General features: G+C 38.9%; 1 protein-coding gene across 2 annotated transcripts in view; it reads right to left on the bottom strand.

The window, feature by feature from the left end:
• The window catches only part of TRPC4 (transient receptor potential cation channel subfamily C member 4), a 151,128-nt gene that overhangs the window by 89,088 nt on the left and 40,526 nt on the right, over window positions 1–21,514 (bottom strand). Inside the window, exons 2-3 of one of the 2 annotated variants that reach the window (XM_021377366.1) lie at window positions 12,731–12,830; window positions 9,630–10,034 (exon numbers count right to left, since the gene is read on the bottom strand). In XM_021377366.1, the coding sequence (XP_021233041.1) occupies window positions 9,630–10,007 (378 nt within the window). In that variant the 5' untranslated portion in view covers window positions 10,008–10,034; window positions 12,731–12,830. The remainder of the gene's footprint in view (window positions 1–9,629; window positions 10,035–12,730; window positions 12,831–21,514) is intronic. The other variant, XM_021377376.1, reaches the window with a different exon arrangement.

Here is a 21,514-nt window from a genome sequence, read left to right as displayed (position 1 = left end):
AAATGATGCTTTAATCTCAACAGACAAAGAACATTACACAAGTGACTGTGACTGATATTTTCCAAAGCTACTGAGGAAATAGTTTTGATAAGAAAAACTATAAAGGCATTATGCAGGGCTCATTACATCTTTCTTTCTGCCCCTGCTCCACCAATGTAAGCCCCAGCTCTGTAATCAGGAGATCATCTGAAATTGCATGTCCAGCAACCTTGTAGTTAAAGTCCATGGCATGTGATCTGGACCTTCAACCTGGTTCTCTCCATCATGACCTGCGTTGCTACCAGGAGGAGGTACATTCCCAGCACAACAGCTTCCCTGTGAACACTACTGGGTTGTGGGGCAAGGTAGAGCTGGGACAATGAGATCACCTTATGAATCCTGTTAAGAAAATAATGGGCTGAAACTGACTGAATGCTCTGCGTGTACTGAGAGGACTCCAAGTGAGACTGAAGTTGGGCTATGAGTACAGCTCCAGAGAAGAGAACTGGCTTCATTTCAGGCTCTTGGGACTTCTCAAGAGACACTTTTGAGAAGTGTAAGGATACCAAGAGACATGAAATGACCAGAGTGGGTGATGAGGCTACACATGGGGAATTTTCGGTGTGCTCTGTCAGACCTAGAGACTGAGAAGCTGCTAAAGAAATCATAGAATCATAGAATCATAGAATTGCTTAGGTTGGGAAAGACCTTAAAGATCATCAAGTCCAACCGCAACCTAACCATACTACCCTAACTCTAACAACCCACTGCTAAATCATGTCCCTGAGCACCACATCAAAACGGTTTTTAAACACATTTAGGGATGGTGACTCAGGCTCCCCCGGGAGCCTGTTCCAGTGCTTAGCAACCCTTTTGTAAAGTTTTTCCTGATATCCAACCTAAACCTCCCCTGGCGCACCTTGAGGCCATTTCCACTGGTCCTGTCACCTGTCACCATTGAGAAGAGACCAGCCCCACTCTCACTGCAATCACCTTTCAAGTATTTGAAGAGAGCAATAAGGTCTCCCCTCAGGCTCCTCTTCTCCAGACTAAACAGCTCCAGTTCCTTTAGTCTCTCCTGGTAGGGCATATTCTCCGAGCCCTTCACAAGCCTTGTTGCCTTTCTTTGGAAATACTGAACTTAGGCTGCCACCATCTCAGTAATGGAGAATGACTCTTCAGGCTCAGTTCTGCTTTCATGCTGTTTCCTGACTTTTCACCTCTAGAATTTTTATCTGTTTTAGGGAATGCTGCCAGACTGGTCACTTTGTCTGCAATGATGTCTGGCTTTGCTGTCTGTGTTTTTTATCAGAAAGTTTAGGTGAGCACCTGAACATCCATGTAGCAGCTTGCCTCAATGGCTCAGATGCTATACTATGCAACACCCTTGACATAGTCTTTCATAGGACTCATTCCTTTCTCTACCTGTTCCCCTACATGCTTTCATTCTCCCCAGAATTGGATGGCAACACTGATAAAATAAAATAATAAAAAATCAGATGTTGAGCATATGATGAATCTTGCTTTATTCTAATTGCAATTGCATGCAGCAGACTCAAGTGAAACAGCTTGTATTGACAACATCTCCTCTTTTGCCTTATCCCACTCCAAATAATAATCAGTCAGCTAGGTCTTTAAATTATAACTTTAGCTTGTGACAGCAAAATAATATCCACTTGTCCCACCTCCAAAAGAATCCTGGAACGATCAGCTGATTCCTCCTAGCTAACCACAGTGGTTACTAATACACTGGTTAGCACATAAATGCCAGAACAAGCTCTGATGTGCATCTGCCTGTCATTCAGATCAAGGGGTTAGCCAGACCCTTTTGTAGCTGTCTTCTAACTCTTTCAATGCCTAGATGTGAGATGATGGACTAGTATCTCCTTTTGTAAATGAAATGCACATCTCACAACATTTTTGCAGAATTTGGGTTAACCGAAGTAATTCTGACAAACATTTCCTAAGCAAGAGCTTCAGAAAGTATCCACTGTTACACACTGACTGCTGAAGTTCTGCAAACAAAAGCTGAGAAAAAGTTAGTACTGTGTACCTTGCCAGAACACCCTGGAAAGGAAGAGGTGATGTACAAGGAACTGATATACAGTATGGAAAAAATCCTCCTCTTAATAGATAAACCTGTCTGGACAGCGTGCAGGAGACAGAGATGTCTCACTGAAGACACCAGCACCTCTTCTGAAGAGAGTACAAGAGTGATGCATCCAACAACCTAGAGAATGAGTAATCTTCTGTATAGCAGCTATGCCTCCCAGACCGCTTTGATGACTATTAACATTTCAGGTTTAAAGCAGACCGGAATAGCGCTGCAGGGGTTGGAGACTTCCAACTTCCACCTTCTTTCCATGACCCTCCCTCCACGACAAGCAGTGTTTTCATGTTAATCAGCTTCCATACTGTGGAATGAGTGAGCTGGGGACATACAACTATGATTGCTTCCCTCCACCCTGTCCTGCAACATCCTCATGTTTGTGAATGTCATTCTGGCAGTAGCCTGATTTTTTTTTTTCCAGACATCTGCAGAAAGTTGTCTCTATAGTGTTCACCTATTAAAACACCAAAATCACAAGATCAGTATCTAATAGTAAACAAGGAGGCATAAAAGCATAACTAAGCAATGCCTGTAGACACTTTAGTCATGTTTCTATGTCCTAAATCTAGACCATGGTCCTTTTGACTTGCCTGGACAATACTGAGTGAAATGGAATTGTCTTTGGTAGCATATAAAATATATACTATAACTGATGTATATAAATAATAAAAATATTGTTTTAATAATTTAATAAACATTTGATTATTATTTATTGTATTATTATTTTGTATTAAATCATTAAAAAAAAAGAGAGCAACTAGAGGGATATTTGACCTTGTTTTTGTGAAACTAATACATCAGTCTTGTTCCATGGAAGCAGTTGCTATTGTTAGTGAGTTCTCAAGGTGTTCGTCAGACATTTTTACCTTTCCTGTACAAAATAGTTGTTCCCATACAAATAGTCATTCACGAATGTATGTACTGCCAAAAACTGATAACATGAATAAGGCATGACTCTGAAGCAAGGGATATTTCTCTTTGGTAATATAGAGCTTACAAAAGTCTTGTAAAGGTCTAGCAGATATTAAAGTTGAAGAAACAGTGATTTATTTTGCCTTCTTAAGCTGGCACTCAACTATCCATCAACATAAGCAACAAGTGTCTTGGCAGATAATTCAGGACATATGGCTTTGAAAAACTGATAATTTAAAAGTACTTGGGCAAGTTTCCTCTACTCATTCACCTCGTGGTATTTTCTTCTACATGTACTGTAGCAGCTGCTGTAGCTAAAAAAGTTTTGAAAATATAATGCAAGTGACAAATAACCATTTCCTTAGTAATATTAATGTATACCACAAAAACTTGACTTAGGACGTTTTTGAGAGAAATAATCAAATACAGTTCAAAGTTGTTAAATATATATGCTTCATCTGTAGTCACCAGATGGCACCAGAAGTATCCATATATTGATAATCAGCTTAAAACTACTGTAACTCTTGTACAAGTCTTTGACATTCAAAGCACATTACATATGGTGGAGCCCAACAGCTGAGGGGTCAGTAGACTGGAGAGTTTAGATTCATCTTAAAGAGGATCTGACTGAACGTTTTTTTAAGTGGGATAACATTAAAGAGGAAGAATGAGTGGTACTTCCCAATTCTGAAGATATTGTTTGGAAAATTTTTACAAGAGTGCAGAACAAAAGCATTATTTTAATTAAACGCTCTGATTCTTGAGTAGAGTTAACATCTTTTCACACTTTTTCTCCTTTTCCTTTTAAATATTTAAATATTTAAATGCTTTAAATAATCAAATTTTGAAGGGAAATTACTTCTTTCCAAAGACACTGCAGCTGTCTTGAAGAGTTGTTGCTTTCTGTTGGCACAATCTGAATTTTTTTCTGGCTTTCTGATATGGCCAGTGAGCTCTTGAATTATGTACGAAACTCTATGCTTAAAAATCCTTTAATTTAAAATATTACCAGATTATTGTATGAGGATGAAGCTGTAATTAGCTATTCCTTATATACAGTATATATCTCAAGAATATAAAAAAATAGAGCTAATTCATTTAATTGTAAATTATGAGTTTTATACATATATGTACTTGAATACTGATAATATTCATCACTAATAAAATATTTGGGAATCTAAACTTCTTCATCTTGGCAATATTTAGCACACATATTTTTCATATTTCTTATTAATCTTTCCTCTCCAAAAAAGATCTCTTCAAGGAAAAAAAAAATAGCAAGAGGGTAAAATTTTGACCACAGTGAATCAATGGCAAAACTCCGACTAACTTCAGGGGCCAAGATTTTACTACACATGACCAACTTTGCACAAAGAAGAAGAAAAACCAAACAGACAAAGATATCATGTTATTAAAACACAGAGTCTGAAACTGAATCATCATCAAAACAAATGCAAATATTTACAAATAACAAAAGTAATCAAAGAAAGTCAAGCTGCAGTTTGAAATAGAATTTCAAAAGGAACTTGATCCTATGGGGAAAATGTAGCATTCTGTCTACATACTGAGAATATAAGTTTTAGTATGTAATTCTAAACACTCAGATTTTATAATCTTCAGCCTGTTGTAATGAATTTTCAGCCAGCATGCTACTTCTGATTATGCTAAATATGCAGTTGTATCTGCTTCACTACAGCAAAATGTTTACTGCAAAAATGTAATCTACACTTATATTCACTTCATCATGACCTGTTCCTAAAAATCAACCAATGTGATTATCTACATTTATGACACCTGTAGAAGCTCAGTGATTGTTGGGGTCCACAATACAAACAACTGCATGAGCATGCAAATAATCACAGCTTTTTTAAAGGACACTTTTTGCAAGCACTAGCTTGCATGTAGTATTTGCATTTGTAATGAGCAGTCCTGGCCTTGTGCAGACACAAATGGAGATGTCAGTGTTCAAATGATTCATGATTATTCTTTATGCTTTACTGTAATGGGTAGACCCTCAGCAAATTTATCTGCGAAAAGTGTTAGCTTTTGTAAAACAGCCACATAAAATGTGAGGAGGATGTTAACGCCATTAACCCACAGGGAAACTAAAGAAGAGAAGAAGCAGTGCTGCTCTTCATACCATCTAGCAGTGGAGTGCAGCACTGGAACAATGCTTTTAAGCTCCTGCCCAGAGCACTAACCTCCCATTTTGAGTAAAGCAGTTTATGGCTAATTTAACACTGTGTTATATACCTGCAAAAATTAAGTCCATCTTTTGTTTTCTAGAGCATGAAGCTCTGCCTAAAACAACTTCTACTGTTTGTACACTAGCATTTCCACTGCAGTAGCTGTGACACATACCAAAAGATATAAAATCACAGAATCATAGAATATACTGAGTTGGAAGGAACCCACAAGGATCACTGAGTTCAACTCTTGGCTCCACGCAGACCACCCAAAATTCAAATCTTGTATCTGAGAGCACTGTCCAAATGCTTCCTGATCTTTGTCAGGCTTGGGGTCGTGCCCACTGCCCTGGGCAGCCTCTGTTCCATGCCCACCGCCCTCTGGTGCAGACCCTTTCCCTAACCTCCGCCCCCGGCCCGACACAGCTCCATGCCGTTCCCTCGGGCCCTGTCGCTGTCCCAGAGAGCAGAGCTCAGCGCTGCCCCTCCGTTCCCTGTGAGGAGCTGCAGCCGCCATGAGGCCTCTCCTCAGCTCCTCTGCTCTGGGCTGAGCAAACACAGGGACCTAACCGCCCCTCATATATCTTGCTCTCCAGACCCTTCACCATCTTTGTAGCCCTCCTTCAAATACTCCCTAAGAATTTATGTCCTTAAATTGTGGTGCCTAAAACACAGTAGCCCTGAAAGTCTAAAGAACATCTGAAATACAAGCACCTGATGTAAGGGAAAAATGCAGGCTCTCAGGAGTCTTTCTAGACTAGAAGCTAGAGGCTTATGTATCTTAAGACAAGTAATTGCAAAGGGCAGCATGAATTCCCTTCCTGGTATCTCCACTTTTCTCCACTGATAACTGTAGCTCAGGCAGCCAAATTAGAGTTGAAACAATTTTGAATGTCTACCACTAAGTGAGATTAACTTCACTCTGCAAATGGCAACTCCCATTATAGAGGCTGGAGAATGGAGACAGAGGTGATTTAACTAACTTGGAACTGGGCCTTGCATTGTGCCTTCTGGCTCCTGGTACATCACATTGAGGAAGCCTTATATGTTGCATTTTTATCTGTACTTTCAGCTGAGAAATAATGAAATGAGCCAAACACAAAGTAAGTTTAGTTCTCTTCCCCTTCTCTGACATAAATCTGTTGTCGCTTTTCCTGTCTAGAAGACAAGGCAGACACACACATTTGTACAAAGAGCTACTGTATTTCTTTCTTCCCATAACAAAAAAGCTTAGAATTCATGTTATTTTCTCAGCAAAAATTATACTCTTACCTATCATCTGCAGTTCTACCCATAGCAAGTACATGATACTGTAATTAAAGTATATTGTAAGCATTATCCAAAAAGGTTCTAATCATTCCATCATATTATTCATTGAAACGCATTCATACAATACCTATAATATTAAAAAAAAAGAAATAGATGAAAACAGAATACAACATTATAACTTTTTATAAGGCTTTCTCTCCTGAAGTAGTCCTAAAAATATCAGAATTTATGGGTTATGTCATCCTGTCTCCACTACTTCCCTAAAATGGGAAGGATGCAAAAGAAGCTATCTACCTTCTCAAGATGTTTCAGATCCATGCAAAGGGAGGAGGAGGAGCTTGTATCTTTTAATATGTACATGATAGGATAGGATGCAAGACTACTGAAGATAGTGTTGGAGTTAAAATCAGTCGAGTCATGGCTCTCAGTGTGTCTTGCTGAGCTGTGGGAGGTGGTGACCACGACATGGAGAGATTAAAACCTTCACTGAATTTAAGAATTCTGCCTGAACCTGTCAGTGCTACCAGAGCGTAGCACAGGAATCACTTGTGTATGATGTGACTAGGTGGATGATCGGCTCACCCTGGTGGCAGACCTGAAATAGGACGTGGAAAGATTAAGGGAGCATACAAGAGAGATAGACTGGTGGAGCCACAAGCTACCATCCCTACAAGAAAGGCACGGGAGGGGACACTGCACCACTACATAAGTAGTGGTGCTTCTCTCCCTCTTGCAATCAGGCAGAAAGAGGAGACCTATGATAGAGGGAGGAATGAAAAAGGGTCCCTGCTTGGGATGACAAGTAAATCCCCTCACAGCCTACTTTGCCTTCCCAGGTGCCCTTACACAATAGATATGAGGCTTTGGAATTTGAGGGACAGGCAAATGAGGATGCTGATGGAGGTCCATCCAGCGAGATGTCTAGGGCAAATCAGTCAATCCCACACCATAAGACTACCTCTGCCAAGAACAAAAGAAGGGTGATTGTCATAGGAGACTCCCTTCTGAAGGAACGGAAGGTGAAATATGCTGACCAGACCCTTCCTACAGGGAAGTCTGGTCTCTCAGTGGGGCTCAGGTCAGCAGCATTACTAGGAAGCTCTCTGGTCTGATGCAGCCTTCTAATTATTATCCACTTCTGGTAATTCAGGTTGGCCAAGAGTTATCAAAAGTGATTTTAGGGCACTGAGGCTGTTAGCTGAAGGAGAGGGAGATCAAGTGGTATTTTCCTCAGTCCCTTCAAGAAGCAGGGAAAAACCTGAAAGGAACAGGAAGACCCACCTGATCAACACATGGTGCCATCCGTGGAATTTTGTGGTTTTTTTCTGATCATGGGGAAGTTTATACAGCACCACATCTGCTGATGACAGATGACATTCAACTGTCTCAAAGGGGGAAAAGGATTCTAGTCCATCACTTGGCAGTGCTCACTGGGAGGGCATTAAACTAGGTTTGAACGGGGAAGGGAATAAACCCAGGTTCACTAAAAAAGAGTCTAGGGGCAGAATACCAGTCTTAGGTATGAGACCAAAAGCCCAGATGAAGTGCATCTACACCAATGTATGCAGCATGGGCAACAAATAGGAGGAGCCAGAAGCCATTGTGCAGCAGGAAAGCTATGACATATTGCCATCACCAAAACATGGTGGGATCATTCTCACAACTGGAGTGCTGCAGTGGATAGAAATAAGCTCTTCAGAATGGATAAGCAAGGAACTAAGGGCAGTGGGGTGGCTCTGTTGGGTAGAGAGTGTTTTGATGTTGTAGAGCTCAGAGGTGGTAGTTATAAGGTTGAGTCCTTATGGGTAAGGATCAGGGGGAACAAGGCCAACAAGGCTGATATCCTGATGGCAGTGTGTTATAGACCACCCGACTATGATGAAGAGACAGATGAAGCATTCTACAAGTAGTTGGCAGAAGTCGTGCTATCGCCAGTCCTTGTTCTCCTGGGGGACTTCAACTTAGCAGATGTTTGCTGGAATTACAATACAGCAGAAAGGAAACATTCTAGGAAGTTCCTGGAGCATGTGGAAGATAACTTCCTGAAACAGCTGGTAAGAGAACCTATGGGAGGTGCCCTTCTAGAACTGCTGTTGAGGAACAGAGAAGGACTGGTGGGAGAGATGTGGTGAGCAGCAGCATAGCAGTCATAAAATGATAGAGTTCTCAGTTCTTGGTGAAGTCATGTGTCCTCTATTGGATACAGTGGATGTGCCCAGGTGGCCAAGAAGGCCAATGGCATCCTAGCTTGTATCAGAAATATTGTAGTCAGCAGGTGCGGGGAGATGATCATCCCTCTGTACTCAGCACTGCTGAGGCCACACCTCAAACACTGCGTTCAGTTTTGGGCCCCTCCCTACAAGAAAGACATAGAGGCTCTGGAGTGTGTCCAAAGAAGAGCAGTGAAGCTGTGAAGGGTCTGGAGCACAAGTCTTATGGGGAGTGGCTGAGGGAACTGGGATTGTTTAGTCTGGAGGTGGCTTAGGAGAGACCTTATCGCTCTCTTCAACTACCTGAAAGGAGGCTGTAGCGAGGTGGGGTTCAGTCTCTTCTCCCAGGTAACACTGATAGGATGAGAGGTAATTTCCCATAAATATCTGCAAGTGTAACATAAGCAATGAAATGGTAGTGCTTGAATGGAGGGGGGGAAATCAGGCATTCCTTGGCAATTCCTTCTTACTGACTGGAAGTCATTGCTTCCTATCTGTTCATTTTTCTCTTCTCTTTTGTTGAGACTTTACAAGTGGCTGCATGAACACTATTTGCCTAATTCAGTGCAAAGTAAAACAAGTTTTCCAAAAGGGAGTTTTGAGAGTGATGAGCTATATGTGAGCTCCATCCTGGCTTCATAGAGATGGCAGCTAACACTTCGCTCAGCTGTAAGTGGAACACATTCTTATGTCTGGGATAAGAAGGATGAAGGACATTTTTTTTCTTACTTGTTAGATGCCAAATCTCATTAAGCCCATAAGCCTTGTGGACATATGCAGATGTGACTGATTGACAGAGATGTCTAAACACGAATACAGCATCACGACCATTGATTTTCTGATCTGAAATACTTATGCACAAGGATGATGCTTGGCTTTGTTTTTCTTCTTGCTTACTCTCTGTGCACAATTCTTCTCTTTTCATCAGATCAGACTGAAACTGAGAGCAAATCCTGTACATACCTGTTTCTCCCCACTGGGCTTCTTGTGGTTTAGCAGCAGCTCCACAGCACCAACTACCTCCTTTCGTATGGCATGCAAAAGAGCATCTCCCACATATACATTAAAACTTAAGAGCAGCTCAATGAGCTCAAGGTTCTCATTTTCAATTGCAATAAGGAGTGCAGTTCTTCCCAGGGGATCAATGCAGTTAATGTTGATCTTGAAATAAATTTCTGCTTCTTCCAAAGCTTTCTTCACGGTGGCATAATCTCCTTTCTCCACAGCATTCAGATAAGCTTTCTCTGAATGGGACAGTTCAGATTCTGCTCGTACAATACGAAGAGGGATACGATCTCTGTAGGGAGCATTGACACTTCTTTTGTAGTAGAACTGGGCCATATTTTATGCCATTCTAATACTTCTTCTCTGAAACATGAAAAGAAAGATTAAACCAATAATGTATTTTGGGGTACTTTGACCAAATTAATATTTTAAATATATAACTATATAAAACTCAACATAAAGTGATGTTGTAAAAAGTAAACATGTTTTGTATCAAAAGAATTTGTGAAATCACCAACAAATGTGCAAAAGAAGACATGTAACCATCTTGTTCATACTTATCAATCAAAGTGTGATGTCAGCACACAATTCATATGTATATATTTCCTAAACTTGTGGAAAGAATGAGATGATGTAGCTTGCACCAAATGTGTGGCCACATTCCTTCACTAAATTCTTCTATCTCATCTTTGCTAAAGTTTGAGAGTATGCTTATACACAGTTACTGTTTCCCAATACTAGAAGGCACTTAGATTTTTTTGAGCTTGATTGTAGTAGTATGTCACTTTGAGACTTGTTCCTTTGCCATTCTAAAGGTACCTGTTTTTGCTTGAGTTAGACCAATTATTCTGCCTGCACTCCATCATGGCACAGGTCTTTCTCACTTCAGACTTCTGTACAAATGTCTTCTGATATCCTATGCAACTCTAGTAATTGTGTGTGGCCCACTGAATACAGATCTTTTTACCTGTTTCTTTAGCTTGGGAAGAAAGACTGTATTAGAGTTGGAACAGCTATTAGGTCTGCCAAGTGCTCTTCAAATACCCTAGAAACATAAATTAGTCTCTTCTGACTTATCTGAAATAGATAGACCCAGACAGCACAGTTCAGTGGTGTGCCTTCCTACTAAGATTTTGATTCAATCTCATATGCTATTAAGAAAAACATACAGAATGCTTACTAAAGTATAAATTAGAATCCAGAGCCTAAAAGGAAAAACAAAATCTATATAAGATAAAGTCACAAGGACTGGCAGATAAAGATCTTGGTTTGGAAAATGCATTATTCAGTTCTAAACTCAAATGAATACTGAAACACTGCAACTATGAAGCAACTCTGAAGTCCTGCAGTTGATAAAGCCTTTAATGACTTTGCTTTTTTACTCTATATTTATTGAGCAATAACTTTTTCAAAAGAAGTTCCTTCTAACAGGAATTTTCTTCCAGCTATATCTCCTACCTTTAAAAAAATAGTTGCTTAAACGAACAGGGTACACACACATAAAAAATGCATTTACATTAGTGGCTAAACAGTTAGTCAAAGAACTGTAGCTTCTTGCCATCTTCTCAGCTGACAATTAAAGTTTGATTAACACCATGCCTCTTCCTCCATTTCTTTCTGACATTGAAGAAGATATAAAGTAATATTTATTTTATTTTGTGAGGTTTTGATCGATTAAAAGTTTCAGAAGACCTTGTGAGAAACAGTGATTCATCTATTCAGTCTCTGTATGCAGTGCAAGGAGAGGTAAGTACAAAGGCCGTTACTAAGCTGTTTTCTTTGTTTTCTGGAGCAGATCAGCAGGGCTTGAGCAGGCAGGTGGCAGCAAAGGAGATGTATTAGAGAGAATTTCCCTCTAGATCCATATACAGTAACTGAGCAATTGCACTTTGCAAACAAAATGTTTCCCAGTTCTTCCTCCAAGGTGTTATCAGTCTGCACCATAGGCTACTAGAGAGTGCACAGCTAGTGGATTATGTTCTGTTAAAGTCACTATAAGTGAAATACTTATCTGTTGCACATTTTTGTGCCCCTGAAGCAGAGATAACATATTCTTATTTTTAATTTACTGCATTTTACCAGTTTGCCATTCACCCTCTTGTTTCTCAGGCTCAAGAAGAAAACAAGAATGTGCGCAATCAGTTCCAAATAAATAAACCCAAATGTGCATGTTCACATATAGATACCTGCATGAAAGTTAGGTTGCTACATTCTCATTACAGCTATTGAGATCAAGAGCTCCATTCCACTGCCCATAAACAGACATCTCTTGCTGAATGCTGAAGGGCATACCACCTGGCTCCAGCTGCTTCTTCAGGATGACTTAGATCTCATGTGGATAGGTAAAACTTAATAACTTCAAGCTGTGCAAAGATAATGCTCACTCTTTAAGACCATTCATATGAAGAGATTTTTTATATAAGATACTGTGTTTTTTGGAATACTTTTGAATAACTATTACCCAATTCTGCCTATTTGTAAAACATGCTCAGAATATTTTGAAATTGTGTTGACTAACTGAAAACCCAGATATTAAAAGTCTGAGAATTATGATTTATGCTAGAAAAAAAAGTATCACTGCATGAAAAAAAGGAAGAGGTATTCCTTTCAAAATAATCTTTACTAGATAGTTATGTCATGGCTGAAAATATATTTGTTTTGAAAGTGCATATTTCTCCAAATTAACATACTGAGCCTAGCTTTCCCACAACTAGACAAAACATCATCAAATACCTTCAAATAGTTTATCTTCATTATTTTTTAGCAGTAGTTTCAATTATTGTATTCATTCCCAAGCTAGTTGTAGGAATGATAGAACAAACATTAATAAAATATTAATATTTTATTCATTTTTATAAAAAGTATTCAATGGCTTTCATCCCACTAGTCTGACCATGTACTACGCTATGTGTTCTAATGTATATTTTAAGATATACTTTAACAATTTAGAGGAATTTTTCAAAAGTAGGATGTTCAATCTACAAAATATTGCAGCTCAATGTTGGTAATAAGTTTAGCTGTAAGCTAGGCAATCATAAATAAAATGAAAAATTACAGACCTACTGACTCTTGTAGTCAAGCCATTTCCAATGACAGGAGGTCACTGTGCTTTCGGGATTCTCCAACAGCATGAGACAAGTCTGAAAGGGGCACAACTTCCTGTGGAAGATTCATCTCAGTATTAGGGGCAAAGTTCATTTATTTAAATATTGACAATTATCATCATATTATTCTGCATATTCTGCTTTGGAAACTGATTTTTGCCCTCAGTATTTACAGTTGAGAATAAGGCGCTTCCTAAGTGTGATTTGTCCGACTTAGTTTAGACTGCTACAATAGGACGAGAAAAGTCATACCCTTCTTTAATGTGGTTAAAAACTAATTTAGATGTAATTTCCCTTTCAATTGCCTCCTCAGCTTGATTTTTGAGTATTCTTATGGTATTGCATATTGTGACCTATAAAACTTATCTTACTGTATTGATCAGTCCTTTCTCCCTTCTTTGTAGTCTTCTAGTTATTCGTAATTTCCTTTTTAAGCTGTTGACTCAGATAATCGAGTTTAAAATCCTTTTTGACACATTTTTAAATATCTTCATTTTTGAAAGTAAAATTTTGAATTACACTTTGTGCTTCTAACTTAAAAAAAACAACAACCACTAAGACACCTTTGTGTTACTCCTTATTCGGAATGAATTTGGTTGGCTATTGATGTAAGGAACCACTGTCAGAAGGCATGCTGAAGTTCAGAAAGCTCAGAATTTCATATACACTGGTAATTATAAATAATGAGAAGTCTCAGCAATAAAGCCAGTTTTTCAGCACTTTGGTGTTATTGCCAGCAGAAAAATTATTTATGAGAAAATATTCACAGACCTGGAATAGGCAGTAGCTTGGGGCTCAAAATAGTCCCTTGAAAAGGAGAATCTTATTTAAATACTTCATCAGGTGTGCCTGATAATAAGTGAGTTACTGGACTTTCCAACATGCCTTCCTCTCTCAGAAAGCCAGCATTGCAGGAAGAAAAAGTGAAACAGCTATTGATATTGGAAAATAAGATATTGACTGAAATATCTTACAGCAGCTGTACACACTTAAGCAGGGGCATGCCCACACTATATAGTGCTTCTGCCCTCTGCAGAAGCCAGAGAATTACCTTCAGCATCTGAGCAGGAGAAATACGTAATATTTCAATGAAAAATTGATGTGAAGTCACTCCTTATTAATTATTTTTTTAATTTTATTTTTTACAGAGGTTGCTTTATTTACGCTTTCTACAAAGCCAGTGTTTCAAATAATATGTGACTATTTTTCTTACATTGTTATTCAAGGGAACAGAAACATTCTTGTTTTCATACTCAGTTGTTCTTCTCTGTTTATAATTATTTGAATTTTAATATTCTTAAGAAAAGCTGATATTAATTTATTTGATTATAAAATAAATTTAAATTATAAAATAATGCACCTGCATGTGCAACCTCTCAAATCCTCATTGATACAGACCTTCTAAGGATACTGTACTTCTAGCACAGATCTGTGACTTAGTTACTAAAGCATTATTACACTACATAGCTGCTTCTGCAATATTATCATAAGTACTCTTCTAATTTTGCTCATGAGTTTGTATTTCAGACACTGTATATCAGTGAAAAAAAAGACATGAAACTTCCTAAGAAGTAACTATGGAGGCTTCTGAGGAAGCCAACACAGTTCAGACAAGTGAGTAACTCAAGGATTTGTCTGTCATCTCCTGAAACTACTTTATATGTACTTTTCAAGGCAAAGGAGAGATTCTGACATTTGTTATATTAATGAAAGCATGAAATTTTCTCCCCAAAATAGATCTGTGACAGACTAACTTTAATCTGAAACAGAATCCTATCTGATACACAGTAAAAATGATATTCAAAGGGAATTTTTGAAAACAAGACTTCAGCTCTTGAAAGCCCTAATCCAAAAGAGGCATGAAGTTCCTTCAGTTTCAGTTGCCACGACAGACTGTTAGGTTTGAACAAGAACAAAAGAAATGCAGATAAACCGTTGATTTCTGATCCCGGTATCAGTCCAAATACTGGTGTACAAGTCAATGTTTGAACAAGTAAATTAAGCATGCCTCTAGCACTGAGGTCAACTGGATATGCTGTGCCCATACTGTTAAAGTCTCAGGCCAAAAATAGGATAGATGAATGAAAACTATCTACTGGGAATAAATTGTGGTCCATGCTAACTCCAAAACTGTGCCAGGAAATTGTGCAGGAAGACCTTAATTATCTGGAGCCAAGACCATTCCAAGGACTGCTGTAACAATGTCGGGCACAGCTAATGGAGATCCACTGCCCACGCATGACTCCCAGCACTATTTATGATACAATTCTTAGAGCTGACAATACAATATACAGGATCCTTTCCTGAAAGTCATTTGTCATTTTTAGCTCTATAATCAGCTTCAGACCTGAAAGCTAATAATAGGAGATGTAGCAATTTGGACTTTAACATGAAGTCATGCATGCAGGAGATAAACTGAAAAGTGTAACAGTGTACGTTTCTTATGAAGCTGTTGATTGATTTGGAATAGAGTGAAATCTTTTATTTGTCCTCTGTCTTAAAGTATCCTGTAACCGAGTTATAGTAAAGCAAAGAACATGACATAGTATACAGCTGTCAGTGGATTTTGGGAAGCAGGCTGTCTTGTTTTCTGCTTAAATATATTCTGGGTTCACAATCAGCAAAACAGGACATCAACTAGAAGTTGTTCTTAATTTCCAGAGCCACAATGGATATGTGACAGATGAAACTCTCCCAGCTTCTTACATTATAAGCTTTAAAGATTGAGTCCCAAGAGAATGTAGTGCTGACATTGAATGTGATGAACGTTTAATACAGTGAAATGGATTACTTGCTTAGATCGTTTTGTGTCAGTTTTGAGAGAGGATGTAATTTCATAGCAATATTTTGGTCCTAAATCATAATGCTTCCTATATAGAGTAAGGATGCTCTGTATGTTCGCTTAGGATACACCAAATAAGAGAAAACTTTCATCTTCTAGAAATGACATCACACCAGATTTCAGTGGGGAATGACAGATTCTTCTTGTAACAGTGACATTTAAGGTTAAGACTGTCATCAGCTTGAGAAATAACAAAGGATCAGATTTAGTGCCTTCTGGAAAAACAGGTATTAGAAATGAGATGTACAGAGCAAAGGATTGTATCAGAGTAGGATGATTTGGGGCCAGGCACTTGCTATTGCAAACCCATGTAAGTATTAAAGACAGAAGCATTCAAGAACTCACTTCTTCAAATACAGCTAAAACTGAACATAATTTCACTTAACGCTATCCAAGAAAAATTGAATAGCTCCTTGCATCTTATAAAAGAGCATCACAAGCTCACAGAAATACTATTAGATATTAATATCACTCTAGTACATAATATACTTGTTCATCTTTCCTGTTTTATTCAAACTAGAAAGAGATATTCCTTAAACCAAAACCAACCAACCAACCAACTGGACCAGCAAACAAAAAAAAGCCAAATACCACACTTGGTAGCAATATGCAAAGATCCTCAGGAAAATAAGGAGTTAAGCCTGAATCCTGAACTATTTGCTCCTGCTCAGAGGGAAATACTGAAACATACCAGCAGAGCATAGAAGAGAAGACTGTTTTCCATGGAGTGACACAAACTTGCTTTTTGAAATGATGGAGCATGGATGATGGCAGCACAGCCTACACGTTGTAGGCAGCCAGTTTGATGGGAGAATGGACAATGCAGTAATAGAGATAGTGATCTTATTAAGTGGCTGCACCATCCATTTGAGTGGACCTCTCTGACCGTTTGGCTGGGGTTATTCTCCTGGGTAAATTTAAGGAGCTTTACAAAGTAATTCTTAAGAGAAAGTACATCAGTGTCGTCTGGCTACATAGAAGACCTTCTTCCAGCATTCCCAACAGTAGCGCTGATCTTGTGCTCTGTGAGTGTGATCCTGCAACCTTCTTACAGCACAGTCAACATTTCCCAGAAGATGCGGGGAGGGGGCTGTCTCCTGCTTAGGTGAAGGATAGGTGATGTTTCTCTAATTCTCCCCAAGCATGGGAGAAAAAGCAAGTGCACAGTTTCTACTGAGGGTTGGAGCACCTCACCTATGAGGAAAGGTTGAGGGAACTGGGCTTGTTTAGTTTGGAGAAGAGAAGGCTCTGGGGAGACCTCATTGTGGCCTTCCAGTACTTGAAGGGAGCGCATAAACAGGAGGCGGTACGTCTGTTTACATGGGAGGATAGTGACAGGACAAGGGGGAATGGTTTTAAACTGAGACAGGGGAGGTTTAGGTTAGATGTTAGGTTAGATGTTTAGGTTAGGTTAGGGGAGGCAGTTTTTCACTCAAAGGGTGGTGATGCACTGGAACAGGTTGCCCAAGGAGGTTGTGGATGCCCCATCCCTGGAGGCATTCAAGGCCAGGCTGGACGTGGCTCTGGGCAGCCTGGTCTAGTGGTTGGCAACCCTGCATACAGCAGGGGGGTTGAAACTAGATGATCTCTGAGGTCCTTTTCAACCCAGGCCATTCTATGATTCTGTGATTCTGTGAAAGATGAGATGGCTAGGCAGCAAGGCTCTGACTGTAAAAGTTGACTTGAGAGAAGGGGAGGCAGAATAGCTTGGGAAAGATAGGGCAGGACTTTTTCCGAAGCACTGCTTGTGGGAGTTATGCTACAAGTGTCAGTGACGTTTCTGTGCTTCAGGATGCATTTACGCACAGATCTACATCTTCCCATGCTTCTCATAAAGAAGCTCCAGGCACAATGAAGTTTGGCCAGAAAAGGGAGGTTGTGGGAAGACTGCCCAAATACATTTAGTAAAGAAGTCCTAATAAAAACACTCAATTGAGGGTCCTTTTTCAGAAGTACAATCTAGGCTACACAGAATAAGTTGTGACGCTTTCTAGTGTTTGGGACTGATAGCACGCCAGCTGCAAAGAGATCTGTGTACAAATATATGCATTCCCATAATTATTTCATTACTGGCTACTGATGTCAGAGTGGTATGTGTATTTTGCAAGGAGTTAAGAAATGAAGACTAGTTATGGGAAACTGGTCAGTCTTCAGAATTTCTTGGCCTGTTTCCACTCAGGCCATTAATGGTTTTGCCCTCACGCTGCTTATTCAGAGGCATGTGAGGCAGTGTGTTTTAATATATTTAACTAAAATACTTTAATAAAAAATAAAATTGGAAAAACATCACCCATGTTCATCTACTAATATCAATCTAGTTCATGCAGAAAGAATTATAAAGATGAATCAAAATCAAACTGAGATCAAAGCAAATCAATTATGTTTGATAGCAGGCAATGTTCCACAATCAAACTAGGTTCCAAAAAATGTTGTGATACAACTCTAAGAAAGACCATTCTCCATTGGCTACAAGTCCCAGTGAAAGAATTTGGTTGAAATGAATAAAATTTATGATTTTGTTAGTTAACTAGTTAAAACACCAAAATAAAACCACTATCTGGACAGAAGTCTGACAAAGCCAGTGATAATTTATTTCTAAAGAAATTATATTGTCATGTAATGACTAACCCTTCTGCCCTTCTAGTAGTAAAGACTTCAAAGAATAGAATAGAAAGCCACAATTCTGACAAATTCTATTTACCAGAAGTCATAAAATGACAGCTTCATGTCACTCAGGACCTTTAAATGTATATCACAGAACATACCCTAATGAATACTGTGATGAGGTATTACATAAGGCTGCTTGAATCCAAGGGAACATTTGTTTTCAGAAATTTGTCTACATGGCCAAATTGTGACTTATGCAGATGCACAAATCACAGAATCACAGAATGACTGAGGTTGGAAGGGACCACCTGGGATCATCTAGTCCAATCCCTATGTTTCAAGCAAGGTCACCTACAGTATTTTGCCCTGGATCACATCCAGATGAGTTTTGAAGGTCTCCAGAGGAGACTCCACAACCTCTCTGGGCAACCTGTTCCAGTGCTCTGTCACCCTCACAGTGAAAACGTTTTTTCTCATATGCAGATGGAACTTCCTGTGTTTCAGTTTGAGCCCTTTGACTCTTATCCTGTTGCCAGGCATCACAGAAAACAGCCTGGACCCATCCTGTGGGTGGATACCCTCCTTTAAAATACTTCTATGCATTAATAAGATCCCCTGTCAGTCCTCTCTTCTCCAGGCTGAACAGGCCCAGCTCTATAGTCCTTCCCTCATCAGAGAGATGCTCCAGCCCCTTAATGATCACAATTCAGGATTAAAAGTCTCCTGCTAAATGAAAATAGGAGTTAAAACATAGAGAATAACAATAGGAGAATTTTTATCACCAGTAAGTGGTGAAACCAGAAAGTTTTCATGTGGATACCCTACTTCATATGGGCATGTCTGATATACTTCTCTGTAGATCCCCCATCAATCCGTAATTACCTAAGCTTGAGAACTGACAAAATACTTTGAGTACCTTTTAAGAAGTTTATATTTTCTTTCTTGGATTAAAAATTAAAAAAAAAAAAGAAGAATTTATGTCACCATATTACAACACTAAGCTTTTCAAAGCAGATAGTCTGAAAATGCTAACAATAAATATTGCTAACCAACACACTTATCATCTGCTTTCTGAAGTACTATTCAAAGCTTTTTATCTTAAACAATGACTCCTCTCCCAAACACATAATAATTCCAGTTTGATATTCACAGGAAAATTATATTTGACAGAGATGGAAATAGGAAATCAACAGCTGATGTAGAAAAATTTATCTGTGGAAAATATGTCTTGTCATGATTTCCAATCAACAGAGGATTAATTATGTGCTCATTTAGGCCAGGTTTCCAATTATCTAGTTTAAATAGCAATAATTCAGGTTTATCCCTGGAACCAGGGAGTAGGCAACTTCATTTAAAAGCATCTGTGGTGTTTCCTGCACCTAGAGCCAAAAGGGGACAAGTTAATCAAAACACAAACTAGCCCATCTTAGACCTGCAATCGTAATTCTCAATATGGGAATAGTCGCTTGGCAAGGCAATCAGATAAAAGCTGGAGGGAAGGGGGAATGCTATGAATATCTCAGCAGAATGAAACTTGGTTACCAGGAACTCTTTGAAACATTATTTTAGCTGTCAAGAAGTTCAGAAGTTGTAGTAGAGCCACAGATGTAAAGATTAACACAAATATCTCATATGAACTCTGTCATCAGGCAGGTCAAGAGAAAATCAGCAGTGCTTCCTGGTCCTGAGAAGCCTGAACTAGAAGAACCTGAGTCACCAAGCCGAACCACTTTATCACTGGCAGCTCCCTTGGACAATTTTTTTAGAGCAGATCAGACTCCCTGTTAGAAGTAACTGGGATTCCTAGGCTTGACCCACCTTCTCTGCTTTCCTGTGAGCAGTGGGGAACAGAACATTATCTCTCTGATAAAACTATTTTCTCAATCCTAAATCAAGTTCAGCTATTAACGATTGCTTTCAGGATTATCCTTTCTTCAGAATATTTGGAGAGAAAACCATCTCTCAGACTTCATTTTGCCAGGCTGCACAAATTTAGTTATCTTTATCTCAAGCCAATTTTTCATCCATTGATGTCACCTTAAATGCCTCACGGTGTCGCACAGCCACTTCCCTTGAAGGACATGGGCTCCTACCAGCTCTTATGTCAGACCAAACACCTGGAACTCTTGGGCCTTCAAAGGGTAATAGATGTCTACAAGTAAGCTATCAAATTGAATTTTCAGTCTCCTTTCATGTTTGTATTATTTCTTTGCAATACCACATTCTCTGAGTGACTTGAAGTGTGCGCGTTACTCTAAGGCACACTTCCATGCCTTCATAGACAATTACTTAAATATTTTCCTATCTCATGCTTAGATAATTTGTTTGATAGAGTTTTAGACCTGCAGTTATCTTGTTCAAAGCTGTATCATAGTTATCACCTTCCATCAGCTGATAACCTATGTTCTCCTCAGCTTTCTTCTGTCAACAAGCTTTCAGTTAATGGAAAAAAAAAACACACACAAAAAAAAAAACCAATCAAGCCACAAAACCTTTTTATTCTTCTGTAAGTTTTACATTTGTATTTTGCTCTGCTGGATAGATTAGTCTAAACTGTACTTTCCTTCCTGCACTAGTGAAATAACTGACCTCAGGGGAAGAACAAAAGAAACATCATGAAGCAAGTATTTAATTCTGTTGTGATGTATATATAAATAAAAGATTTTATTTTCTTTTCCCCTTGCATTAATCAGTTCCCTACCCCGTGCTTTACTTTTAGTCAGTTTTCTTTTTACTTACATGCATCACATAGCTCTGGTTCTGTTAGTACTCAGTAAGTCTTTGACTCTGTGACCTCTTGTAGTTATGAATGTCAATGTTCCCTGTGAGCTGCATGAACTTTATTCTTGAAAACTTTGTGCTAAATATACCTGTCATCATTTCCCTTTACTGAAACAGTATTTTGTTCTTTGATTTATAAAATCTTCTTTTCTTCCAGTTTGTCAGGTTTTCAGTGAGGCAGAACAGAGGCCAGTCATCAAGAAGATAAGTTTATAGTGTTCACAGTTTTCTAAGTCAATAAAATGAATCCATCCCATACTAGCAAATATAAGGGATAAGTACTGTAGATATTAACTACATTAAGTAGTGCTGCACCTAGATTCACCCCACCTAAATTTAGCTTTCTAGAGTTGTTAAGCTGGAATGTATTTATCTTGGAGTCCTTCTAAAGTTATTGGAGGAAGAGAATGAGAGTTCTGCTGCAAACATTTCAGTTAAATCAGTTTGAATCTTGGCCTGAAGATGTGCATCTTAAGAAGTTTCTGAACCACAGATGTTCAGAAAGTTCA

Source organism: Numida meleagris, chromosome 1 (assembly GCF_002078875.1).
Source record: "Numida meleagris isolate 19003 breed g44 Domestic line chromosome 1, NumMel1.0, whole genome shotgun sequence".
Lineage (NCBI taxonomy): Eukaryota > Metazoa > Chordata > Aves > Galliformes > Numididae > Numida > Numida meleagris.
The sequence above is the reverse complement of the archived record's forward strand: the minus strand, read 5'-3'. Positions and strand labels throughout refer to the sequence as shown.